Source organism: Styela clava, chromosome 2 (assembly GCF_964204865.1).
Source record: "Styela clava chromosome 2, kaStyClav1.hap1.2, whole genome shotgun sequence".
Lineage (NCBI taxonomy): Eukaryota > Metazoa > Chordata > Ascidiacea > Stolidobranchia > Styelidae > Styela > Styela clava.
The window spans coordinates 21,104,478-21,125,188 of NC_135251.1; the positions used below are offsets into that span (position 1 = coordinate 21,104,478).

General features: G+C 34.8%; 2 protein-coding genes across 2 annotated transcripts; both read right to left on the reverse strand.

Moving 5' to 3' along the window:
- Window positions 1-1,481: 1,481 nt before the first annotated feature.
- LOC120336541 (band 4.1-like protein 4) lies at window positions 1,482-5,362 on the reverse strand. The gene has a single exon (XM_039404237.2). It carries the CDS (start codon window positions 5,173-5,175, stop codon window positions 2,995-2,997), a length of 2,181 nt encoding a protein of 726 aa, XP_039260171.2. The 5' UTR covers window positions 5,176-5,362; the 3' UTR covers window positions 1,482-2,994.
- A 1,618-nt stretch (window positions 5,363-6,980) lies between these two features.
- On the reverse strand, window positions 6,981-17,658 carry LOC120336538 (vacuolar protein sorting-associated protein 51 homolog). Its single transcript, XM_039404232.2, has 16 exons — window positions 17,355-17,658; window positions 17,015-17,092; window positions 16,405-16,563; window positions 15,715-15,972; window positions 15,446-15,568; window positions 14,519-14,679; window positions 13,927-14,095; window positions 13,331-13,485; window positions 12,124-12,299; window positions 11,459-11,597; window positions 10,508-10,573; window positions 9,981-10,161; window positions 9,441-9,638; window positions 8,859-8,986; window positions 8,156-8,342; window positions 6,981-7,605 (listed from the first exon to the last, which is right to left on the reverse strand). The coding sequence occupies exons 1-16, from the start codon at window positions 17,520-17,522 to the stop codon at window positions 7,444-7,446; spliced, it is 2,508 nt and encodes an 835-aa protein (XP_039260166.2). The 5' UTR covers window positions 17,523-17,658; the 3' UTR covers window positions 6,981-7,443.
- Between the last annotated feature and the right edge of the window lie 3,053 nt (window positions 17,659-20,711).

Below are 20,711 nucleotides of genomic sequence, written 5' to 3' on the forward strand. Positions count from 1 at the left end.
CTGCAAGTAAAAAAAAATCAACTAGGCCCAAAAAATAAATTATGATTTAAATTAAAAATGACTGGGAAAAGTTAGTAGTTGGGGAAGAAGGAAATCAGGACACAATAAAAATCGCTGCAAGTAAAATGGCTGAAAATAAATGAAATAACGCAGCAATGAAAGATAAGAGAAATGGAAGGAAGCAACAGACACAATAAATGGGGGGCTGCGAGTGAAAAAAGAAATCAGCGAGGCAGGCAGGACACAATAAAAAGGAAAGTGAAGATGGAGAAAGGAAATAGGAACAAGTCGGAAAAAGCTGTCAAGGAAATGTATGCCAGCAGGCATTGCGGGAGAAGATCTCACGCTCAGCGTTCTTCCCAAGTCGTATAGGAAATATGAGGCAGCGACGCTAGCAGGAACGTCATGTCGAAGAAAATGATGAGTCCAGCGGCGGGCGCTCCAGCGCAGTGGGTGTCCACAATCAAATAATAAAAAGGATGGGAAGAGGCCCCAAGAAAGAAATTAGGATGGAAAAGTGAAATAACAGAATCCAAATCTGTGAATGAAAATATCAGCACCGGCTCCGAAATCTAAATGCGGCCCGCAGAGTAATTGATCTCACGTCCTCCTGTGCACCCCGCTCTAGGCGACCTTCTTTATTCTCTGTCGTTCTGTCTGTCTGTGTGTTTAGCTGTAGCATCTAAACTGACGAGCCGATCTGGTTAAAATTTCTCACGTGGGTTATGCTGTTACCCCAGTAAAAAGCTTCACCCAAAGAATTGGTGTTTTGTTTCAATAGCATCAGCGAAAAAATGCGCCGAGCGTTGAGGAAGTTTTAGTTTTTTCACGATTTGTCGCCATTTTCTCGTAACTCTTCGAAAATTAAAATTCCGAGATCGCTACCCTAGCAGAAGTATCCTAAATACTCTTTGAAACAAACCATTTTTCATCTCGTTAAGAAGCTGACTGATGGCAATTGATTTTGATAACCTTACGGTGGTATCGCTACCAGGTAGTTTGTATTGAAACCTTTTGCTTTTATTTATATATCGGTACTATATTCTAATTAGCAAATAAATTAACTCCCTCTCTTTCCACTACAGTACTTTAAGTGTGTACAAGCACCAGTCTCTATTTTAATACCGCAACGCCTACAGATTGATCCAAAATTAAATATGTGCGAGATCGTGGCAATTGTCTTTCTTTTATGCATTGAGAATTTAGCTTAGTAACTTAGAAACTTTAACTTAGAAACTTTGAAGAAAAAGTTTCATCTCAACGAGGGTGAGAATTCACTGTCGTTGACAAATGGCTTTCAACGCATAAAATGTAATTTGAGGGATTTATCCATCGCTACTCACATCCGTGATTGGAGCGAGAAGTTTTTAATCATTTTCATTAGTTGCGTGTCATCGGAGCACACGTGAGAAACCATGGCAACTACTGAATACGTGCTTCAATTACACATGTAACTGATCAAGAAATGAATGCATACAAAGTTATCTATATATGAAGGTAATTGTATTGAAACAAATGAAAATACTGCGTGCAGATGGATGAGTGATATATTAGGCTAGCGGACTAAACCAGTCAAAAATTATGCCCGTAATCGATTATTGCTGAATCGCCCAGCAACGGCTGTACTTGACAACAGAATAATTTCTGACTGGAAGAAAGCATTTCTACTATAGATTCGGAAAATGATTGAATGAAAAAAATATGTTGCAGCCACTAAAGCTAAATGAAGAAATATTCAAAACTGTTAGTATATAATCTACTAAAAATACATACAGCAACGCACAAACAGAAATACTGCATTGTTTGGAAATTATCACTAAAATTGGAGAATATATGAGAGACCATAGGAAACTCTGACGGTAGAAAGAGATTTTATTATCCGAATATGGATTTATGATATTGATATTTTCATTGAGAAAGATGAAAATATTTCCTGAATCAACTTTTTGAAAATTTCAGTAAATTACACATTTCACAAAAATTACATCCAGTTGGACCCAGGTATAGAATGTTGGCGAAATCATATTGACATGTTTGGCAAATAATCTAACATAAAATTCAGGTTGTCATCTACTGTTTGACATACTATTTAATATACAGAACAATAAACATAAACAAATTTGTGCACCATCTCTTAATAGAAAATTCAATCGGATGTTGAAATACGTTATTTAAAAAGTGAGTTAATTTAAAAATATGTTTAAAATTAATGTATTTTTTACAGTATACAATATTTAATGTGCATTTTGCTATCAATATGAAATTACAAATATAATATGAAAGAATCAAGAATTTTAGTGCAATTGTAACAACGGAACGTATATATGAATTGCTGATTATTACATATAACACAATAAATGGAGGTTATAACACTAGACATAAAAGAAATTTAATTAAACACTGTATCACTAAAATACTATTGGTTTTAATTGCCTAATAATGTGTGATTCAATTGCGATTAACTTGCCAATATTTCAAGTATTCGAATTCGACAATATCATACAAACATATTGAGAGTGGAAGACCAAAATAATTTCGGCCAATGCACAGTTTCAAAAGTGAAGTCCGAAAAATTCAAGTTCAAAGCTGGTACTTTACCTCTTCAATCAATACAACTGGCATTTTGAATATGATCATTTTGTGTTACATTTATCACAGTAACAGTCATTCTATATTATTATTCCGTCACGCATTAGAGAACAATATCACATTGTTAGTAGTACATCTACTGAATTTTGTGAATGAATAATTTGGAAGCAGCAAACAGGACATCAAGTGTGATTGGAATGTGGGTAACAAATTACATCAATTGCACTGTATTCCTATTAATTTCATGCTTAAAACACATTTTCAGATGAGTAGAAAATTATTTGAATCAAATTGTAATACATGCATTAAAACAATAATATATGAATTCTTAGCAAGCCTTAGGTAAAACTTATACCATATTAGAAGATATAATTCAACAATGATATCAAGCATTAATCAAAATTCTTAAACCTGTGTGGAGGCAGTTAAATCTAGTCCACTAAGTTTCACTGATCGTGGGGTTTCTGTATTCGGAGAATTATGTTTCGATCTCGAAGAACTTTTTTGTGCACTATAACGCCTTGCTTTAGTATCCCAATCATGCATAGGATCAGGTGGAGATCTTCTAGTCTTGTGCCTACCTCCATGTTGATGAGATGACTGTTGTTTAGCTCCGACTGCTAACTTATCCCTTGCTACTGTTGTTGTCACTGGAAGTGGGGACACAAGACCATCTCCAATTGTTGTAGAACTTTCCCTTTTTGGCCTTCCATTCATGCTTGAAGACTTTGATGAGCTTCTACGATTTCCAGGTGAACTGTGTCCTCGACTATGGCGACGGAGCTTTAACGGCAAAGGGTTTCCTTCAGTTTTAATTTCTGTGTAAGGAATATCCTGAAGCTGTTCTTCTGTATAATTACTCGGATCTTCTTGTTCTTTTTGAATATGTTTCCAAAGTATATGCTGTGCAGTTGCATCTTCTCTTGATAATCGATTCATTTTCTTTCTTGTTCTTTTATGCCTGCTATGATTAGATCTAGTATCAGATTTACCATCATCTGACCTTACCCCATCTGTTTTAGCACCAGTCCTTTCACGAACTCCATTGACAACATTCAATTGTGCATTAATATCGTCAGTCCGATTCAAATTCATATCTAACATTTCTGTGTCGGTATGATATGCCCTTCTGCGTCTTCTTCTTACACCCTCACCTTCACTTCCACTGTTATCACCCCTGTTGCGATTTCTTGATCGTATCCTTCGGCGGCTTGGCCCATCAGACTCTTCTCCACTAGATTTTCCATGCCTTGATCTTGTCTTACGGTGTTTGTTCTCAGAGTCACTCAGCGATTGTAAGTGTCTGTTTCGCTCCCTTCTTTCACTTTTAGGAGTTATGTAATTGTTGCTAATTCCTCCTTCTGTTGTCGTTCCAAACATACCTTTCCTTTCGAGTAAATTTTCATCACTAATGCTTCTTTGATCTCCATTCAAACCCACTGTTTTAAAAACTTCACTTTGAGATGTTGATTTGGATGTGTAACCATTTTCTGTTCTCTTTGGATTCACTGATATTCTATAGTTTTCTTGTGTATTTATTGATGAACGACTTGGATACCTTTTGCTCCTGTTTCTCAAGACTTCAGGTTCCTCTCGATCAGTTTGAGAATGGAGCATCTCGGCCTCGGTACGACCACTATACCTAAATTTTTTTCCTAGAAGAGATGTAGAAGATACTGCATTGTCACTTTGAACAAGTCGGAAGAAAGCATGCTGTTCGATTGATCTTTTCCAGAGATATTTGCTGGCCGGTCGCGAAGGAGTGATAAATAAATAAACAGAATCATCACAATTTTTATTTTTTACATGAATTTTAAACTGTTTATCCTTGAACTCTATATGATTTATCAAAGGCCAGTAGTGAATCCGAACTTTTCGTTTATACTTCCGTACTTCAACACCCCTAGCTGACAAACCGATTATATAATCAGTTCCAAACTCATCTTTAACATTGTGAATATCAAGTCCATACATATCAAGCTGTTTACATTTACGCAAATACATAAGTTCTGCTTCAGATGGTACAAGTCCTGAGTATCCTTTATGCAGTTGTTCGACAACATTTTCAAATTCTTCATCTTGATTTGGAATAAATCGAAACTCTGAAGCATAACCAGGAGCATGGTCTTGATTTTGATAATCACCCAGCTCAGATTGCAGAACCAAAGCGGCAAGTTCGGCACCTTTTTTAAAGTCACATGGCAGTCTTCCAGATAACACATCCTGTTTTAGTTGCAGGAAAAACTGATAGCGAGTTATCTCTTCTCTTAAACTTGTGGGGTCAGCAACATAAAACTTGACCCCAAAATGGAGTTTATGAGGATTTTCACCCTCAATAAATCCCTCATGATCACGAAATCTTCTGTATAAATCCAACCAGTGGGTTTGAAATGTTTTATCTTTATACCGCAATCCAAAGTAATCCCTTTCGGCTAAATTTAAATGGTCGCATACAGCATCAAATATTCCTTGTGTCTTATTGCTTTCCTTAAAATGAATGTTACTTCGGAATGGCAACACGGTATCATCCAGTAAAATTACTTCACATGAAAAATCACTAGTTGTAGCTTTATTACAACAAAGCATACTATACTGGATGTTACAGATGCCAAAGCAATGTACATTTCAAACTGTGAAATAAAATTAAGACGGTTATTTTGTGATGTCAAATGAAAATTATTATCTCTGGAGTGAGCGTAACAGCACACCGTCCGATAAATCCAGACTACAGTCATTGTGAAATGAATTTTTCCAAATGTAGTAATGAAAAGAGCATTATAAAGAAACAGATATCTGGATATAGTTATCATTTCTTGCTTAGATTGGTAGACCTATTGTTCTCGCATTTAACTTTTTTACAGGTAACATGATTCCTAAGTACAGAAGTAACTTAGGTAAATCCTTTAATTTTCATGCATCGGAAATAATATATTTTTTTACAACTTTCTATATTTCTTTCAAGTGGGTCTATCAAACCCCAATTCTGCAATTATCAGGTCAGAAAAATATAGTGCAGTGTTCCTGTATTACTTCTATCTCAGTTCTTTCAACGATTTAACCTTGCTACGGTTGTTCGCCCTCGCATACCCATAAAATAAATGGTCTACAATACACAAGACGGAATTCACATGAGTGCGTACTACTGCATGTTCCATCTCACCTCGTGAAATACAATAAACTGCACTGATTCAGGATATAGAATTACAGTATAGGAAACAGACTTACGCACCAAACAACGACGATCATAACTTTGCGGACCAAGTTTATCTTTGAAGGCCAGTGTATAATGAATTATTGTATGCATTGTTTTCTTGTCCTTTCAAAGTCAGCACATACCGAGATAAAATATCTTCCTTCAGCATGAAACCCAAAATCTTTTCTACGACTTAACTTTTGAGCCGACCCCTGGATAACAATTAATGTACGGTATCTTTTGTTCTTTCGGGTTTGCCTATCTCAAACAGCTGAGCCAATTAACAATTCGTACTTTGCGTCTAGGATCGATTTCACACAAATTCGCAGCGAAAGTTCCGAAAATATGTGCATCCGTTGAAGCGTGATATTGACTGAGAGGAGAATAGTCACTGACGCACCTGAGGGCACAATACTTTCGAACTATGCGTCGTAAAACGATGTGGAATGTAAACGAACTTTCGATCAATCAAAAGTTGTACAAGTGAGTCACAAATAAAGCATTATTACCACCTTAAACTGGAATTTATCTCTTTGCTGAACAACCCTGTAAATTTAATTACTTCCATTTCGCGAAGGTCGTAGTTTTGACGATTGAACTCGGACTGGCTTGCTCATACGAGAGACGACGGCGTTTGTTACTAATGAACTTGAAAGAAGCAACAGTCCCCGCGCCAATACATTTCAACCTTACCGCAACTCGTTAGAGAAACATTCGAAAATAATGTGCGATTCTTAGTGAAATACCTTATTGATAATTCATCGATGGACACTCATTGTTCAGCAGCAGGTGGATCGAACTCATTTGAAGTATCGGATGCTATAAAATTTAGTTTGAACACTGACAAACAATGATCAAAGTTACGAGTTACCTAAAAACAAACGCTCATCCTCGCAAACAGACTTAGGGCAGTAATGGAGAAAGCACTGTTCTTAGGCAATGAAGGTGTTGATGACCACCAGATAATTGAGAAAAGATGAAATATACTCCCTGCCACTTCTAGTAAGCACTGTTTATAATAGGCTGACAAAGAATAGTTTAATCCCCAAGTGCGAAATAGATAAGATTCCGAGCATACTTACATGGATAAGATGCTATTAGCCCAAAATCCATTTCAAAGTTACATTGGACAACCGAAGATAAGATATGATCAAGAAACCTACCACCCATCATGAAACAAAGTACATGCACAACAGGATCGGAACCAGACATTTACTACTACTACAACATAAAGAGAGCAAACCACAATTGATGTGCCACAAATCAAGAAAGATAAAATTGTATAGGCTACTAATGCTAAGAGATATCCTAATCAAACATTACATTACAGGAATAAATAGCATTCGAAGAAACAAGGGACTTGCTAAGTATTGCACAAGTATTCCACACAAGTAATGCACACACATATATTCACTTTTTGCAATACGACTATGTATCCTATCAAGGTGTAAGTGTTTAGATGTTATATATTTAATACTTTTTTGTTTGCTTTCCTTTTTTTAAACATGGACAAGTTGGAAGTGTATAAACACAATATTATGTTTGTTTTCCAAATTATTGTGCATTTCGTTTCATTTCTCCGCTGGCTTTTGCGTCGCTTCTTTGATGTCCGAGAAATCCACATAAATGATTTATTGCACTGAACGTACTAATCTACCATATTATCCACGTTCACAGATGACCTCAATCACACTTTGTTCCATCCTCATTGGATCAATGCAACGATGAATCCCACTTGAGATAACTTCATCTAACATACAATGTACAATGTTTTCATCGGATACAAACCTCCATAAATACATCTGCAAGTAATGGCAATCTACCTGGGAAAAGAGAAAATTAAAAGTCAGTCGTTTCTATAGGCACAATGTGTCTAAACATTCCACTTTTAACGATTTTTCATTCACTAATCTAGCGGAGAACACCATTCAAATTCAAGAGTCACACTGCAGGCAAAACCTCAAATCTTATCAAATGCGAATAACACTGGAAATTGTAAGATCAGAAGGATAACATGTGCTTGAACAGTGGGTTAGCTGAGAAAGACTTTGGCTGGATATTAGGTTCACATATTTTAAGGTCCTGAAGCATAAGCAGTATTTTGCATCAAAAGATAACTGGACGCCATCAAAAAGCTAAACATGGGCCGTATTATTACTTTCCTCTCCCCTGGGATAAACATAAAAATCCTATCTTGGAAATCCTATAATTAAGATGCTATCGCTCATATTTTAAAAAATAAGTATGCATTTCATAAGTATTTCCAGACAACTATAATATAACTAAACCTTGTAATATAAACTAAACCACATCAACCAACCACCAAATGCACCTTATTATTTTATAACTAAAAAATAATTATCTTATTCTTACTTGCAATTGTTGTAAGCCAAATTTCCCGAATGTTCGAAGTCTGACACATTCCAGTAGTGTTTTTAATGCAATTTTAACTACACTCGTAAGCACAGACATTTTTGAAAACTCAACTGGACCAAAAACATCAACTCGTTCAGAAAATAGTTTCTGTATGTTGCTCATCAGACTGTTATCCATGTTGGAACTGGATATAAAAGTATTAAATATTTAGAAATAGGAGAAAATAAAACAATGACATCAGTCAATATTGACCAATGGCTATCATACCTGGCCCATTTTCATCATGCGGATGAGACACCTTGCTTTTTAAAGGGTTGTGTGAACATAAGGGTTGGGCGGTTGCCCGACTGGCCCCTAATTAAAGATATTGAGATAGAGCTCTAGTCGATCCACTGTGCACCACAAGACCACACTCCGACAAAAATTTTCGAGCAAATAGTACCGTAACTAAAATGATAATATGAGATATTAGCAAACACACATATCACATGTACAGGTCATCACTAAGGAAGGACCAAAGTTTTACAGCTGAATAAAGAGTATTTATAGTAGAGGTGTAGTGGATAAAATAAAATAACTATCAAAACTATCAAAAAGCATTTTAGTCCTTTCCAATCCAGTAGCATCATCTCTATGACTGCCTGTAAACATGTCTCGAGACAAATTCTTGCACGAACCATACCCAGAATTGAACATTTACCTTTGAGCATAATTTCCCCAATGTCCTCTGTCGCGTTGTCTTGATGTTGATGTAGGATGCTGAAATGTTCGTTTACTGCTATCACTACTCCGAGCTTTTCTTAAACCTTCCTCATATAAGGATCCAACCTTCATTATAAACAAAATTTTTGCAACATTTAGTTGTTTTTGCATTTGTAGTATATTCTCAACAATGAGATAATAAAGCCATTCATTAGCCTGCTGTTCAATCAAGCCCCTTTTAACTCAGGACAAGTTGGATGAGAATTGCAGCAAACTAGACACTAGACAGCTTATTTACTTGCCACCTAAACAGTATTATATTATAAATCTCCATATTGACATCACTTAGTGTTTTATTTATCACTTGAATACTGGTTGCTGTTTCAATCAGGGCTTTTTCAAAAGGGTATTGTCATCATCTCTTGAAATATACTGTATATATATCTAAAAGCATATATGAAGTACATATTTGAAGATCATATTCTTTATTAAGATATATTAGTACCAAGCTCTCAAAAATATTGAACTTAATTAGAATCATCATGTCTTATTGACACAATTTCATATAAAATCAACATACTTCAACATCAATCTGAGTAATTTCTTCAACCACTCTTCTCATCACAGCACGGACTTGTCTCGGTTCAACAGATCTTGCCCAATCTCGAGTTTCAACACTTGTTCGTAGCATTTTTGAAACAGATTGACCACATTGCTTTACATAGCACTCAAGAATACGTTGAGCTATCAGTCCTACTTGAGAAGTTAGATCTGCAGCCTACAATAAGTGAGATATGAATTATGGCATATTTCTTGCAATAATTGCTCTTGCATTGCAAAATATAAACAGGATAATAGGTGAATAAATTAAGAGTTTATATCATGACAAAATAGGTTATATGCAACAGTTGAAGCTACAAATAAAAACTGTGTGGTAAAAAAAAGTTCACCATTGCATTTAGAATTGCAAAGAACGAAATGGAGTAATTGCTGAATTAAATAAAAGTTCATATCATGACACGGCAAGAAAGAATTCGCAAGATCGCAAAAATTAGTATCAGATTTCAACGCTTTTTGAGTTGAAAAGTACGATCTCCACATTCATTTTCATGTTTCTCACCGATGTTACTTTATCTCTTTCAGATATAGCAAACTGTTCATCAGTTAAAGTCAGAACATAAGCAACAGTCGATAATTCAAAGTCTTTGCACAATCTTGACAGAAGAAGTAACAAAGCTGGTGGCGGAGAAGGTGATTTTCCGCCAGGACTTTTATTGGGAGAGCAGAAACCCTCCATAACTCTAGAGCAAAAAAAATGTCATTTGTAAACGAATTATAGCCATTGAAATATTCTTAGGAATTGTGCTCACAGGAGTATAAACTAAGCAGGAAGCAATTAATTCAGTGATATCTAATGTAGGTGCCTGGAGATCATACTCATATAATAAAAATTGAGTAAATTCACATGCTACTGGAATGCTAATATTTAATAATAGATTCGGCTATATAAAGAAAGCAAAAAATCTATTGTGAAGTAAACAATAACTTTATAAACAATCAAGTTGTCTAATATACTTCATATGATCAAGCACCATCCATTAATGACAAAAAGTGCTTTATAAAGTATAAACTATATGTAACACTCACTTGCAGAAATCATGGATGAAATTGACAATGATTTCCTCTCTGACCCATTTGGCTGGGAATTCTTTACTGTAAACGAAGAAAAGGGAAGACATGTTACAATAGCACAATTCTGTGACTGTGACCATCCCAATTGATAGTTCAAATTGAGATAAAATTTCTAAGCTTCAGTACATTCTATGTATTAGAATATTAAATTTGTTCATTTGCCAGAAACTTCATTCAATAGGCAAGAAACAAGTCCAACATAAAACAAGAGAACTATGCTCAAATATATGGACACGTAGCGCCACCCAATGGCAATAATTTTGATGACGTCATAGCGAAAAAAAAGTAATAGCCTTCTGGAGAAAAATTTTATCTTTAACCACTTAAAATTTCAAAGCAATTGGTCCAGTATTCGAAAATAAAAGCGATTTTTTTAAAATGATGGAGACAAATAACAATACCAACAAAATTTTGAAACGATCGTTATGTCCACTAAACGTGTCGAATAATATGACATGAACAAAGCTGGGTGCTGCCCATTATTGAAAAAATCTAAAAGTGACATCAGGGATAACTACCGGTAGATGTAGTTTAATAAAAGATGCCTTGACTTGATGAGATTAAAGAAGACTCTTCACTACCTTTAACTCCAATCTTGTTTAGTTGTTTTTATTCAGTTATGTTCAAAGATAGAAGAGCTAACCACAACAGTCATAGATAGCATTTCCCCTGTTCAGACTGCCCATTTTCACCAAGCTAACCATATTTTACTCAATATTATTAAGTTTGATCAAAGATGCTTCAACTTGACAACATCTATGTAATAGGAAGATACATTATTCATGATTTCATTACAAAAAGCAGAGCATGTGTGAAAGCTTCTACTATACTTAGAATAAACCTTAAAAATCAGCTGATATATAGCTGAGAGCTGATCAAGTACAAACTACCTAATCTGTTGCTTACTTAAAGAAAGGATTGGAAGAAAAATTAATATCTCGAGCAGTGAATAGTTGAACATCAGCAAGAACAGATTTGATTTGATTTAATATGGATGAAGCAGTTGTATTCAGTAGATCCAACATGTTGAAGCTTGTAGATTTGCCTGAAAAAGGGGGATAATCAAGTACATACAAGGTCATAGAAAATATGATTTTTTTTTACATGATTTTGACATCAATACATGCATTTCAAAGTATGCCAAACATCCTTTGGCAATAGTATCAAACTGGGAATCAGCCCAACTCAAAGTTAAGAAAATCACATATCCACACCTCATGATTAGTACAGAAGTTATTATTAATAAAAAGACAGGGATTTGGTGTTGAATATTTTTTAATAGATTTTAATAGATTCGCCCCTAACCCTTGTGTCATTGAAAATTTTAATTACCCCTTCAGCTCCTGACGCAAATCAAATCATTGATGTATGTCAGACTCATTTAATATTAGACTGTTGAAAATTCCTAATAATCTTGATGTCTTTTGGATTTTGAATTTTTTTTTACTTTTATCTCTATTATCATCATCAACATGTGAAATTACGACTTCGAGAAATTCTAAATTTCGACTCCAACTCCGGGCAGTTTGACGGCAAGCCCCTGCTTTTGCAAAATATTATTGTTCTCTTACCACCAGATGTTTTCGATGCAGCTATGATATGTCTAGCATCAGTCAGACAATCAGAAAAATATTGTCTTAATGCAGTGTTATAATGTTCACATCTTGATTTAGCAGACTTGATAACAATATTGCAGCTTGGTGTCATCACATCAACACTAGGAAGCAAATTTCGAGTTGCTTGCAATCTGCAAAGAAGAAGGATAGTAATACAGAGTAACAATTTAATGCCATTAGATTTCATTTATTTGTTTATATAAAAATGCCTCATTTATTACGGCAATCCTCATATATTTTATATGGTTGTCTTGTTGAATCAACTTCCATAGCTTTGTTTAAGTCTCAGAAGCTTTGTCATAATCAGTGCGTACCACTGTTCTTGTGATAATGTATCAAAGTTTGAAGAATGTGTCAGAAGCTTACGTAACTTAATTATATTGAAAACAAATTTTAAAATATATAATTGTTTTGTAAGAATAAAATAAGAGTATCCACTAATAGATAAAAAAGGTACCAACCTCCATACTAGCCAAATATATATTTGAAACGGTATTCCCGTAGTATGTGCACCAGGTTGGATTTATGCCATAATTTTATACCGATTTTCCTTATTTTAGTTCTATTACGAGTTTGGGGACTGTCTGCGTTAGCCAAGTGAATATACCCCCTGCCCATAGATTTCAGTCCCCTCCACACAACTTGATGTAAAATAGGCGAGCAAAATTAGTTACCTCCATATTGGTACACATACTTCTGGAGCGCCTTTAGAACTTGGAAAAAAAGTTTTTGTTCAATATCAAAGACATAAGGGAAAAATTATATAAACCTTGTCATAAATATTAATGAGTTGGGATTTGGGGATATTGTTCATTAGATTAACAAGTGGTTAGCCACAAATGCAACAGACCAGCAGTATTGCTCAATTTAGGCAAAGGCTATATCAGTTTAGTACATCCAAAATTGAAATGTTTCATAATTCCTCCTTGTAATCAACTTTAATCATTCTGAATAAATATATTTTGCATCAAAATTATAAAATAATAGAAATTTTTCTCAGCCAAATTTGGATTTGTAATGTGCAATCTTACAAAAATAAAGACAAAGTTGAGCATTTTTTCTGATATATTATATGTTCACCGCCCATTGTTACTGTAAATTCCTAACAGTAAGGTAGTCACCAGACAGTATCAAAGTAACTAAAAAAGCATTGAAAACTTACCTGCGGTAGAATCTATCCAAAGCTCTGACCAAAAGAGCATTATCACTGCTCTCTTTTTCAAAATCCAATCGTTTTTCCACGAGAGTAAAATAGTGTTTCAACTGTTCATTCACGAAGACAGTCAATTTGTCACTTGCAACTCTTGACATGTCCTCCTGTCAGTAAAACATCATTTAATACAAGATTTAGTCGAGACTCAAAGCATAAGATATTGTGAATGTGTAAATTTAATGAAGAGTCATCCATGGAAAATAAAAGCAAGAACATATATATTAAATTAAATATGTAAATCAAAATATTCAAAAATTTGACAAATGTTGGATAAACTAGTACCAAATATGCCAAGCTCAATTCTAAAATGCTCGAAATTTAAACACAAGAACTAAAATTAAGTCAAAATATAGGACGAAAAAAAATATTGTCAGAAGATATTTTAAAGAGTGAAAATGAGGGCTTATATGAAAAAGAAAGCAGAATTTTATAAAAATTGATGTCACCCATATATCTAGTTGCATAAAAGAAAGATTTAAGTTTGCAGAAAACAGATTTGAGGATGTGAAAGAAATACCGCAAGAAAATATCCATAACAATGTCACCTGAATTTCGCTCATGCTTGAACTTTCTGCGATTTCTTGAAATAAAGTTTCAGGAATGTTTTTTGTTTGATTAACAAATAGATTCTCATATGCAGCAATTGTTAACGACAAATTGCTCAAAAATCCATTACTGCCTCGATCAATGAATTCTAATACGTCGATCAACAACCTAAACCAAGACAATAAGAAAACTTAATTGGTATCTTTTTTGAACAATATTTCCTCCATATTTTCAATATAGGCTAGGATACAAATGACTGGAAAGTTGTTAGCATGGACCTAACAATACCACCGTACAACAGTGTAAGCTTGAGCATGTTACAAAATCCAGATATTTAAGTCTGCATAATTATCCAAAAAATACAGAATTTTCAAATTGGCCCATGTTTATAAAGGTGCAAAGCAGGCAGGAGTCATTAATAAAATACTTGTGACAGTTAGGCTAAGTCTTTTACCACACTCATTTCATCAAAGTATACCGTATATATTCAAGACTCAAATAACGTGAAGATGCCTATAAACCTAATAAGGATTCATGAGCTACAAAAAACATGTCAACAGGGTATTTAATTTTGAAGGCTTAAAGTTTTACCTGGTATTTTCTTGTTCAACTATATCATCAGTATGTTCATCTGTTTCTTCATTGGTATTTCCAATACTTTTGCTATCTTCTGCGACTATAGTAGTTTTTGTTGAACTTCTAGTAATTGATGGAGATGTAAGGAAGTTGCATGATAGATATGATTCCAGTTCCTGAGAAAAATTCAAAATGAATATTGATGAATCATAAGAATAGTAAATACGAGGTCGCTCCAGAAGTATGTGCACCAAGATGGCACACAACCTGAATTCTAACCTGGTACACATACTATGTTCAGGTTGTGCGCCATCTTGGTGCACATACTTCTGGAGGTCCGATACAAGAGGGCGGTGCGAAACGTCAAGCTGAGATCAGATTTTTAGAGTTAAATCCTTGTATATCTTAATTAATCATGACCATATATAGCCTAATATAGATCGAATCGTACTCGAAAACTCATCTACATGTGGCGATTCAGAACTGTCCACAGAAATCTGAATTAAAAATGGGGTTGGATATTGGCAACTTTATTGTAGTTGGAACTTGGAAGCCAAGCAGAAAATTTCATAACAGTATATGAAAAGTAGAATTCCCTCCCAAACTATTTTAAAAGCATGAAAATATTTATTTATTGATGCATTGCTAATGCTAGTTTCCAGATCTTTGTACTCAGGGGGTCAATGTTTACAAAAATTAATTTCACAAAATTGAGTACAGAAAATTATCTGTGATACGTAAAGATCAAAAATCTATCTGCAATACCATCTGCGGAAAAAATTTCCATTAAAAAATATAATATATTCAGCAAGAACGGTTCACCATCCATGCTCTAAACTAAAACAGTTTTTGATCACATCACTGTAACTGAATATCATTATCGCTTAATCGTTTTGAGTGAAACATACGTTTACATTATTAAATGATATATAAAATTCAAACCTCTAAATCTTCCAGTAACTTTCGTTTTGTGTGTTGAAGATAATCATCACATAAGGATGCTGGTGGTTCTCCTAATCGTAATAATAAGCCAACACATTGAGCTAATTGCTGAGGTGTAGAATTCTGCACAAAATATGAAGTAGAGTATTTTTAATGGAACACTCTTATAGACGGATGCGCCCTATGAATGGACAGAACCCAATCATAATAATAAAACATAATGGAATAGCACCTATGTGGAATTGGAAGCCCTTACTGAAAAAGCATACCTTATTATGGAAAGTGTCTTTTAATTTTTCGATAACTTGATTCATAATTTCAGTACAGTCACGTTGAATTCCACTGAATGATTCCATGTGTTGGTAACGACTAAGAACAGATCGTGTTTTGGTGTAATATGTCACAGCAGCAGAATATGATTTCATGTCAAGGCACCTTTGTAATCTGGATGGTAATTCAAACAGAAACTGCAGCTTCTTAAGTAGTGAATGAACTCCTGATAGCTTCAGTATTTTCTGTCGATTGTCCTAAAGTGAAATTACGGAAAGTATGAGAGGGTCATCAGAAACTGCTCAAATCCATGATCAGCTAGCTGGTGTCAAAATATAGACAAAATGGTTTAGTAGTTCTAAGCGGAGGTGTAAAAAAACAATACTACTTTGGTATGCGATATCGGAGGTTGTGAGATCTCAGTGACTTTAGTTAGGGTTAGGAACAGACTTATATGAGAATTAAAAAGATACCAAAATGGGTATGCAATTATCTTGTAAAGCAAGTGAGATGCATACCTAGGTGGCAACAAATAAGTTATCAAATGCAATTGAGGACGTAAAAGATCTTAAAATTAGGAAGAAAATGATACAAAAATGTTAATAAATTTTGGATGAATTAGAAATGCCTTAAAAAAATTTGAAATACTGTTGATAAGAAATAGGATACGGTAAGCAACAAGAACCTACATGCATTGTACTGTTAATTTCAGAACTTAATTTTGCAACTGATGAAACATTTGCAGTTAATTTCTCCATTTCATCCTCCATTTTATGAAAATCTCGTTTCATTGTACGAATTGTATCTGTCGCACTGATGAACTTATTGTAGTTCTCATACACCAACGTCTGTTAAAACAAATATATTCAATTTTGCTACATTTTCTTGAATAGCATATTTCATATAGTATGACACATGTTTCAATGTTTAAAAAAACTGACCAGATTTAGCAATATATAAACAAGCTCTGAAACGAGGGGCGTCGTTTTGGTAGCACTGGATACGGCGGCACTATCTTTGTGAGATACTAATAAATCAACTGTGACGCCAGCGAAATTCGCTCGACAATAGTTTCCTAATTATCTGCTTTGTTTAATCAGACTTTAACCCACAAAATTTATTGCCGAGACAGTTTCGAGTTCCACTTCGTTTGAGTTTAATGTGCAGCTACATTTTGTGGTTTTTGCACCAATATGGAGGGACGGTAAAGGCCAGGGGATATTTATGTATCATTGGATAATAATGCATGTATTTAAACTTTTAAACCGTAACTCCGTTTAAAAAACATGCAGAACATACTTGCATTTCACTGTCCAATGTTCGTATCTGACGTGCCATGTCATGTTCAGTATCCATCAGCTGCTCCAAATTTTTTTCCTTACAATAAAAACCTCAATTAAAGTTTTATCAAAATTAGAAAAACTACATCTACAATTACTGCTGTACTGGGCAAAAACAAAACTAGGCTACTAGTTCTATAATGTAAGCAATTACAGTATTATGGGTATCAAAATTTAGCATTCCGCGTTTGAACATGAAGAATTTACCATTTTAATACAGGAACATAACTGCATAATAGTGTCAAATGTGAATTGGGCTAGCTGACTAGTAAAATTTGAATCATTTCAAAAAATTCAACCTGCTTTAATTTGCGAAGGTAATCCTCAGGTTTGAAATTGTTGCTGTCAATATCCAGATGTCCATCGGAAACTGAAGATTGATTTTGACCATCGACATTGTAATACATCTTGAGCATATCATTTTTACGCGCATGTCTCGTCTGACGATTTTCGTCTGTCTCCTCCATTGCTAAACTTTATCTATTGACTATCTATATATTTTTCAGCCAATCGATTACAAAAACAATACAAAAACTACCGGTATTAGCCGATTTGACTGGCAAGCAACTCCAGTGTCGCGATTTACTCTGCTTATTTAGCTGATCTTTGACCCCGAACAATTTGGGCCTGACTCTGAGTCTACACACGGGCTTATTTTCGATCTTATATTTTCATTTATTGGACACGTAGTGGACATAACGATCGTTTCAATATTATGTTGTTGTTGTTCTTGTTGTTCTTGTTCTTTGACACGTTTTTAAAAAGTCGCTTTTCTCTTCGAATACTGGACCAATTGCTTTGAAATTTTCAGTGGTTAAAGATTAATTTTTTCTCTAGAAGGCTATTACTTTTGTTTATTCTTAAATTTTATATGAATCCTATGAGATATGATATTTCATACAAAATTTCGCGGTATTTATTTTTACTCATGGGAACACTGTTTTACACCTATTTCAAGCGGTTTCGCGATCGATTGTCTTGCTCAGTAGTACAGCTACTGTAGGTCGGTACTGGTAAGTTGCCACACAGGTACCGTAACGCAGTGAAATTGACTTATTCCTTCCGCGGTATTACTAATGCTGCAATGCAAGTTTTATAGCCTATCGTATGCGGAACGGAATATCAGACCTGCAGGTTCGGTACCGGTACTGGTAGCTCAGTACGTAAGTACGATACTGGTACTGGTGCCGGTACCAGTGTCTTACCACAATGAAATTACCGTAACTTATTCTTTCACGGTCCTACCAGTGCAGTAATGCAAGCGTTGTAGCACTTGTAGCCTACTATATTTGTTTATTTTGATGAGAGTCTACTGGAAACAACATAAAATTTGAAAGGGAAGAATTGTTCTGTGATCAATTATCTGTCCTAAAGTGTAAACAACATAAAATTTGCAAGGGAACAACTGTTCTGTGATCAATTACCGTATATGGCCTACAGTGTACAGGTAAGATGCTGGCTGACTGCTAACCGGTACTGGTAGCTCAGTACGTAAGTACGATACTGGTGCCGGTACCGGTGTCTTACCACAATGAAATTACCGTAACTTATTCTTTCACGGTCCTACCAGTGCAGTAATGCAAGCGTTGTAGCACTTGTAGCCTACTATATTTGTTTATTTTGATGAGAGTCTACTGGAAACAACATAAAATTTGAAAGGGAAGAATTGTTCTGTGATCAATTATCTGTCCTAAAGTGTAAACAACATAAAATTTGCAAGGGAACAACTGTTCTGTGATCAATTACCGTATATGGCCTACAGTGTACAGGTAAGATGCTGCCTGACTGCTAACTCAGTACCGCTTGACACGTTTTTAAAAGTCGCTTTTCTCTTCGAATACTGGACCAATTGCTTTGAAATTTTTAGTGGTTAAAGATAAAGGCTATTAGAAGGCTATTACTTTTTTTTTCGCTAAGACGTCATCAAAATTATGTGACTCTACGTGTCCATATATTTGAGCATAGCTCTCTTGTTAAAAACCAAATTACAAAGTAGAGAATTACGAGATTTTCGAACATACAAAATATGAGCGCCGATATCCATTTACTTACAAATAACACGTTTTATTCAAATTAACTGTAAAACATAGTTTATTAATCATTTTAAACGTGTAGGAGAGATTTCTTGCTAAAGACTAGGTCAAAATTTTGCGTTATCGACCAGGTCTTATTTTGAGGAGAGGGCTTATTATTATATTAAAGTCATTTTTAAAATTCAGGCTAGGTCTTATTTTCGGGAAAATACGTTATTCTCTATGTAATATTTTGAGTAATTTAAAGGTTTTGATTCTACAAATCTTCCGTAATTATTGTATTATTAAATGGGGCAATACCAGGAGAAAGAGTACGGAAGCTACGCCAGTCAGGTAGAACCAGCAAATGTCTGCAAAGCTTGAAAATGAAAAATGGCATTTTAAATTATTGTGAGAAGAAGCAGAAAATTATTATACGAAAAACTGCAAACATTTGTCACTGCTGGAAAATGATTGCAGTGAGTCGCCGAACATTTTGAAAACATTAGGTTAAGGTATTCACTTGTACTTATAACTTTCAGCAGTGTTCAAGAAGACTGGAAAGTACTTTTGACGGATCAAGTAGTTCGTTTTCGTGTCAAATAGAGCTTTGCTTCCTATTAAGCTGATTGTCAACTTGTCACCCCAGAGGAGATGGTAGGCTACCTGTTTTATCCCTTTGCCACTCCCCTCGATATCGCCCACTTTAAGAATTACTGGTCAAGCACATCTTTGGACTCAATAGTTGTACGTTTTTGGTTGACGATTGACAGTCAAAAGCTGTCGACTTGAATAAGGAAACGGCCATCGAAATGAGGTTTCTCCGGATAAAGATCATTTCCCATCTGTGACATCATAGAATGGTCAAATCTTACTTCGGATACAATCCAGCAACTCTTTAGTGACAATTAAATGCATTATAGGCCTACACGTACTTTGGCAAACATTTTATGATATCAATGTGTTCGGCTAATATTCCTCCTTGAAAACGCGATTTTCTTAATCCTTCAATGTAAAATATATATATAAATTGGTGAAATATTGGGATGTTTCAATGAGTGCGTGCGAAATTCCCATGAGAGCCTGTGATACATGACCGAAAACAATTGATTCAAAATGGCACCCATTGTCCAAGTGTTGCCTCGGACTCATATATATATGCTTTGATTTACCCACTCATGTAAAATGTCGATTTCTTAAAATACCAGTTCCTTTCCGAATAATCTTTCTATTCCCCAAGAACTACGCGATGCCAGCTACTCCTATTTAACAAGCCATGACATCCATTTTAACGATTTCAAATAGCCAGTTATTTTCCTACGGACTTACAAATACGTTATTGGACACGAAATGGACCTACAAATCGTTTTGTCGAAGTTTTTTTAGTTTTTTCGTGGTATTTTTCTTCTTCATCTTGTTGTTATTATTTTTCCCCGTGTTTTTCTTCACCTGTTGTAAAAAAATCCCTTTCCATTTACCTGCTGGACCAATGAACCTTTCCTCAACCTCTGACCCCCGAAAAATCCTTTCTATACTTTACCATTGCAATCAACATCGCATACAACAATCTGTATTTTAAAAGTACCGGTGAAGAATTTTAGCCTAGTCTATCACAGCTATTTCTACACTAATTTTTTATTACTG

Excerpts from the sequence above, each read along its gene's own strand:
- LOC120336541 (XM_039404237.2), bottom strand. The coding sequence starts at position 5,175 with ATGCTTTGTTGTAATAAAGCTACAACTAGTGATTTTTCATGTGAAGTA.
- LOC120336538 (XM_039404232.2), bottom strand. The coding sequence starts at position 17,522 with ATGGAGGAGACAGACGAAAATCGTCAGACGAGACATGCGCGTAAAAAT. Across the intron at positions 11,598-12,123 it reads TGCATCGAAAACATCTGGTG|GCAAATCTACAAGCTTCAAC; the intron begins GTAAGAGAACAA and ends CCCCTTTTTCAG. Across the intron at positions 8,343-8,858 it reads TGGGGAAATTATGCTCAAAG|TTCCAACATGGATAACAGTC; the intron begins GTAAATGTTCAA and ends TTTTATATCCAG.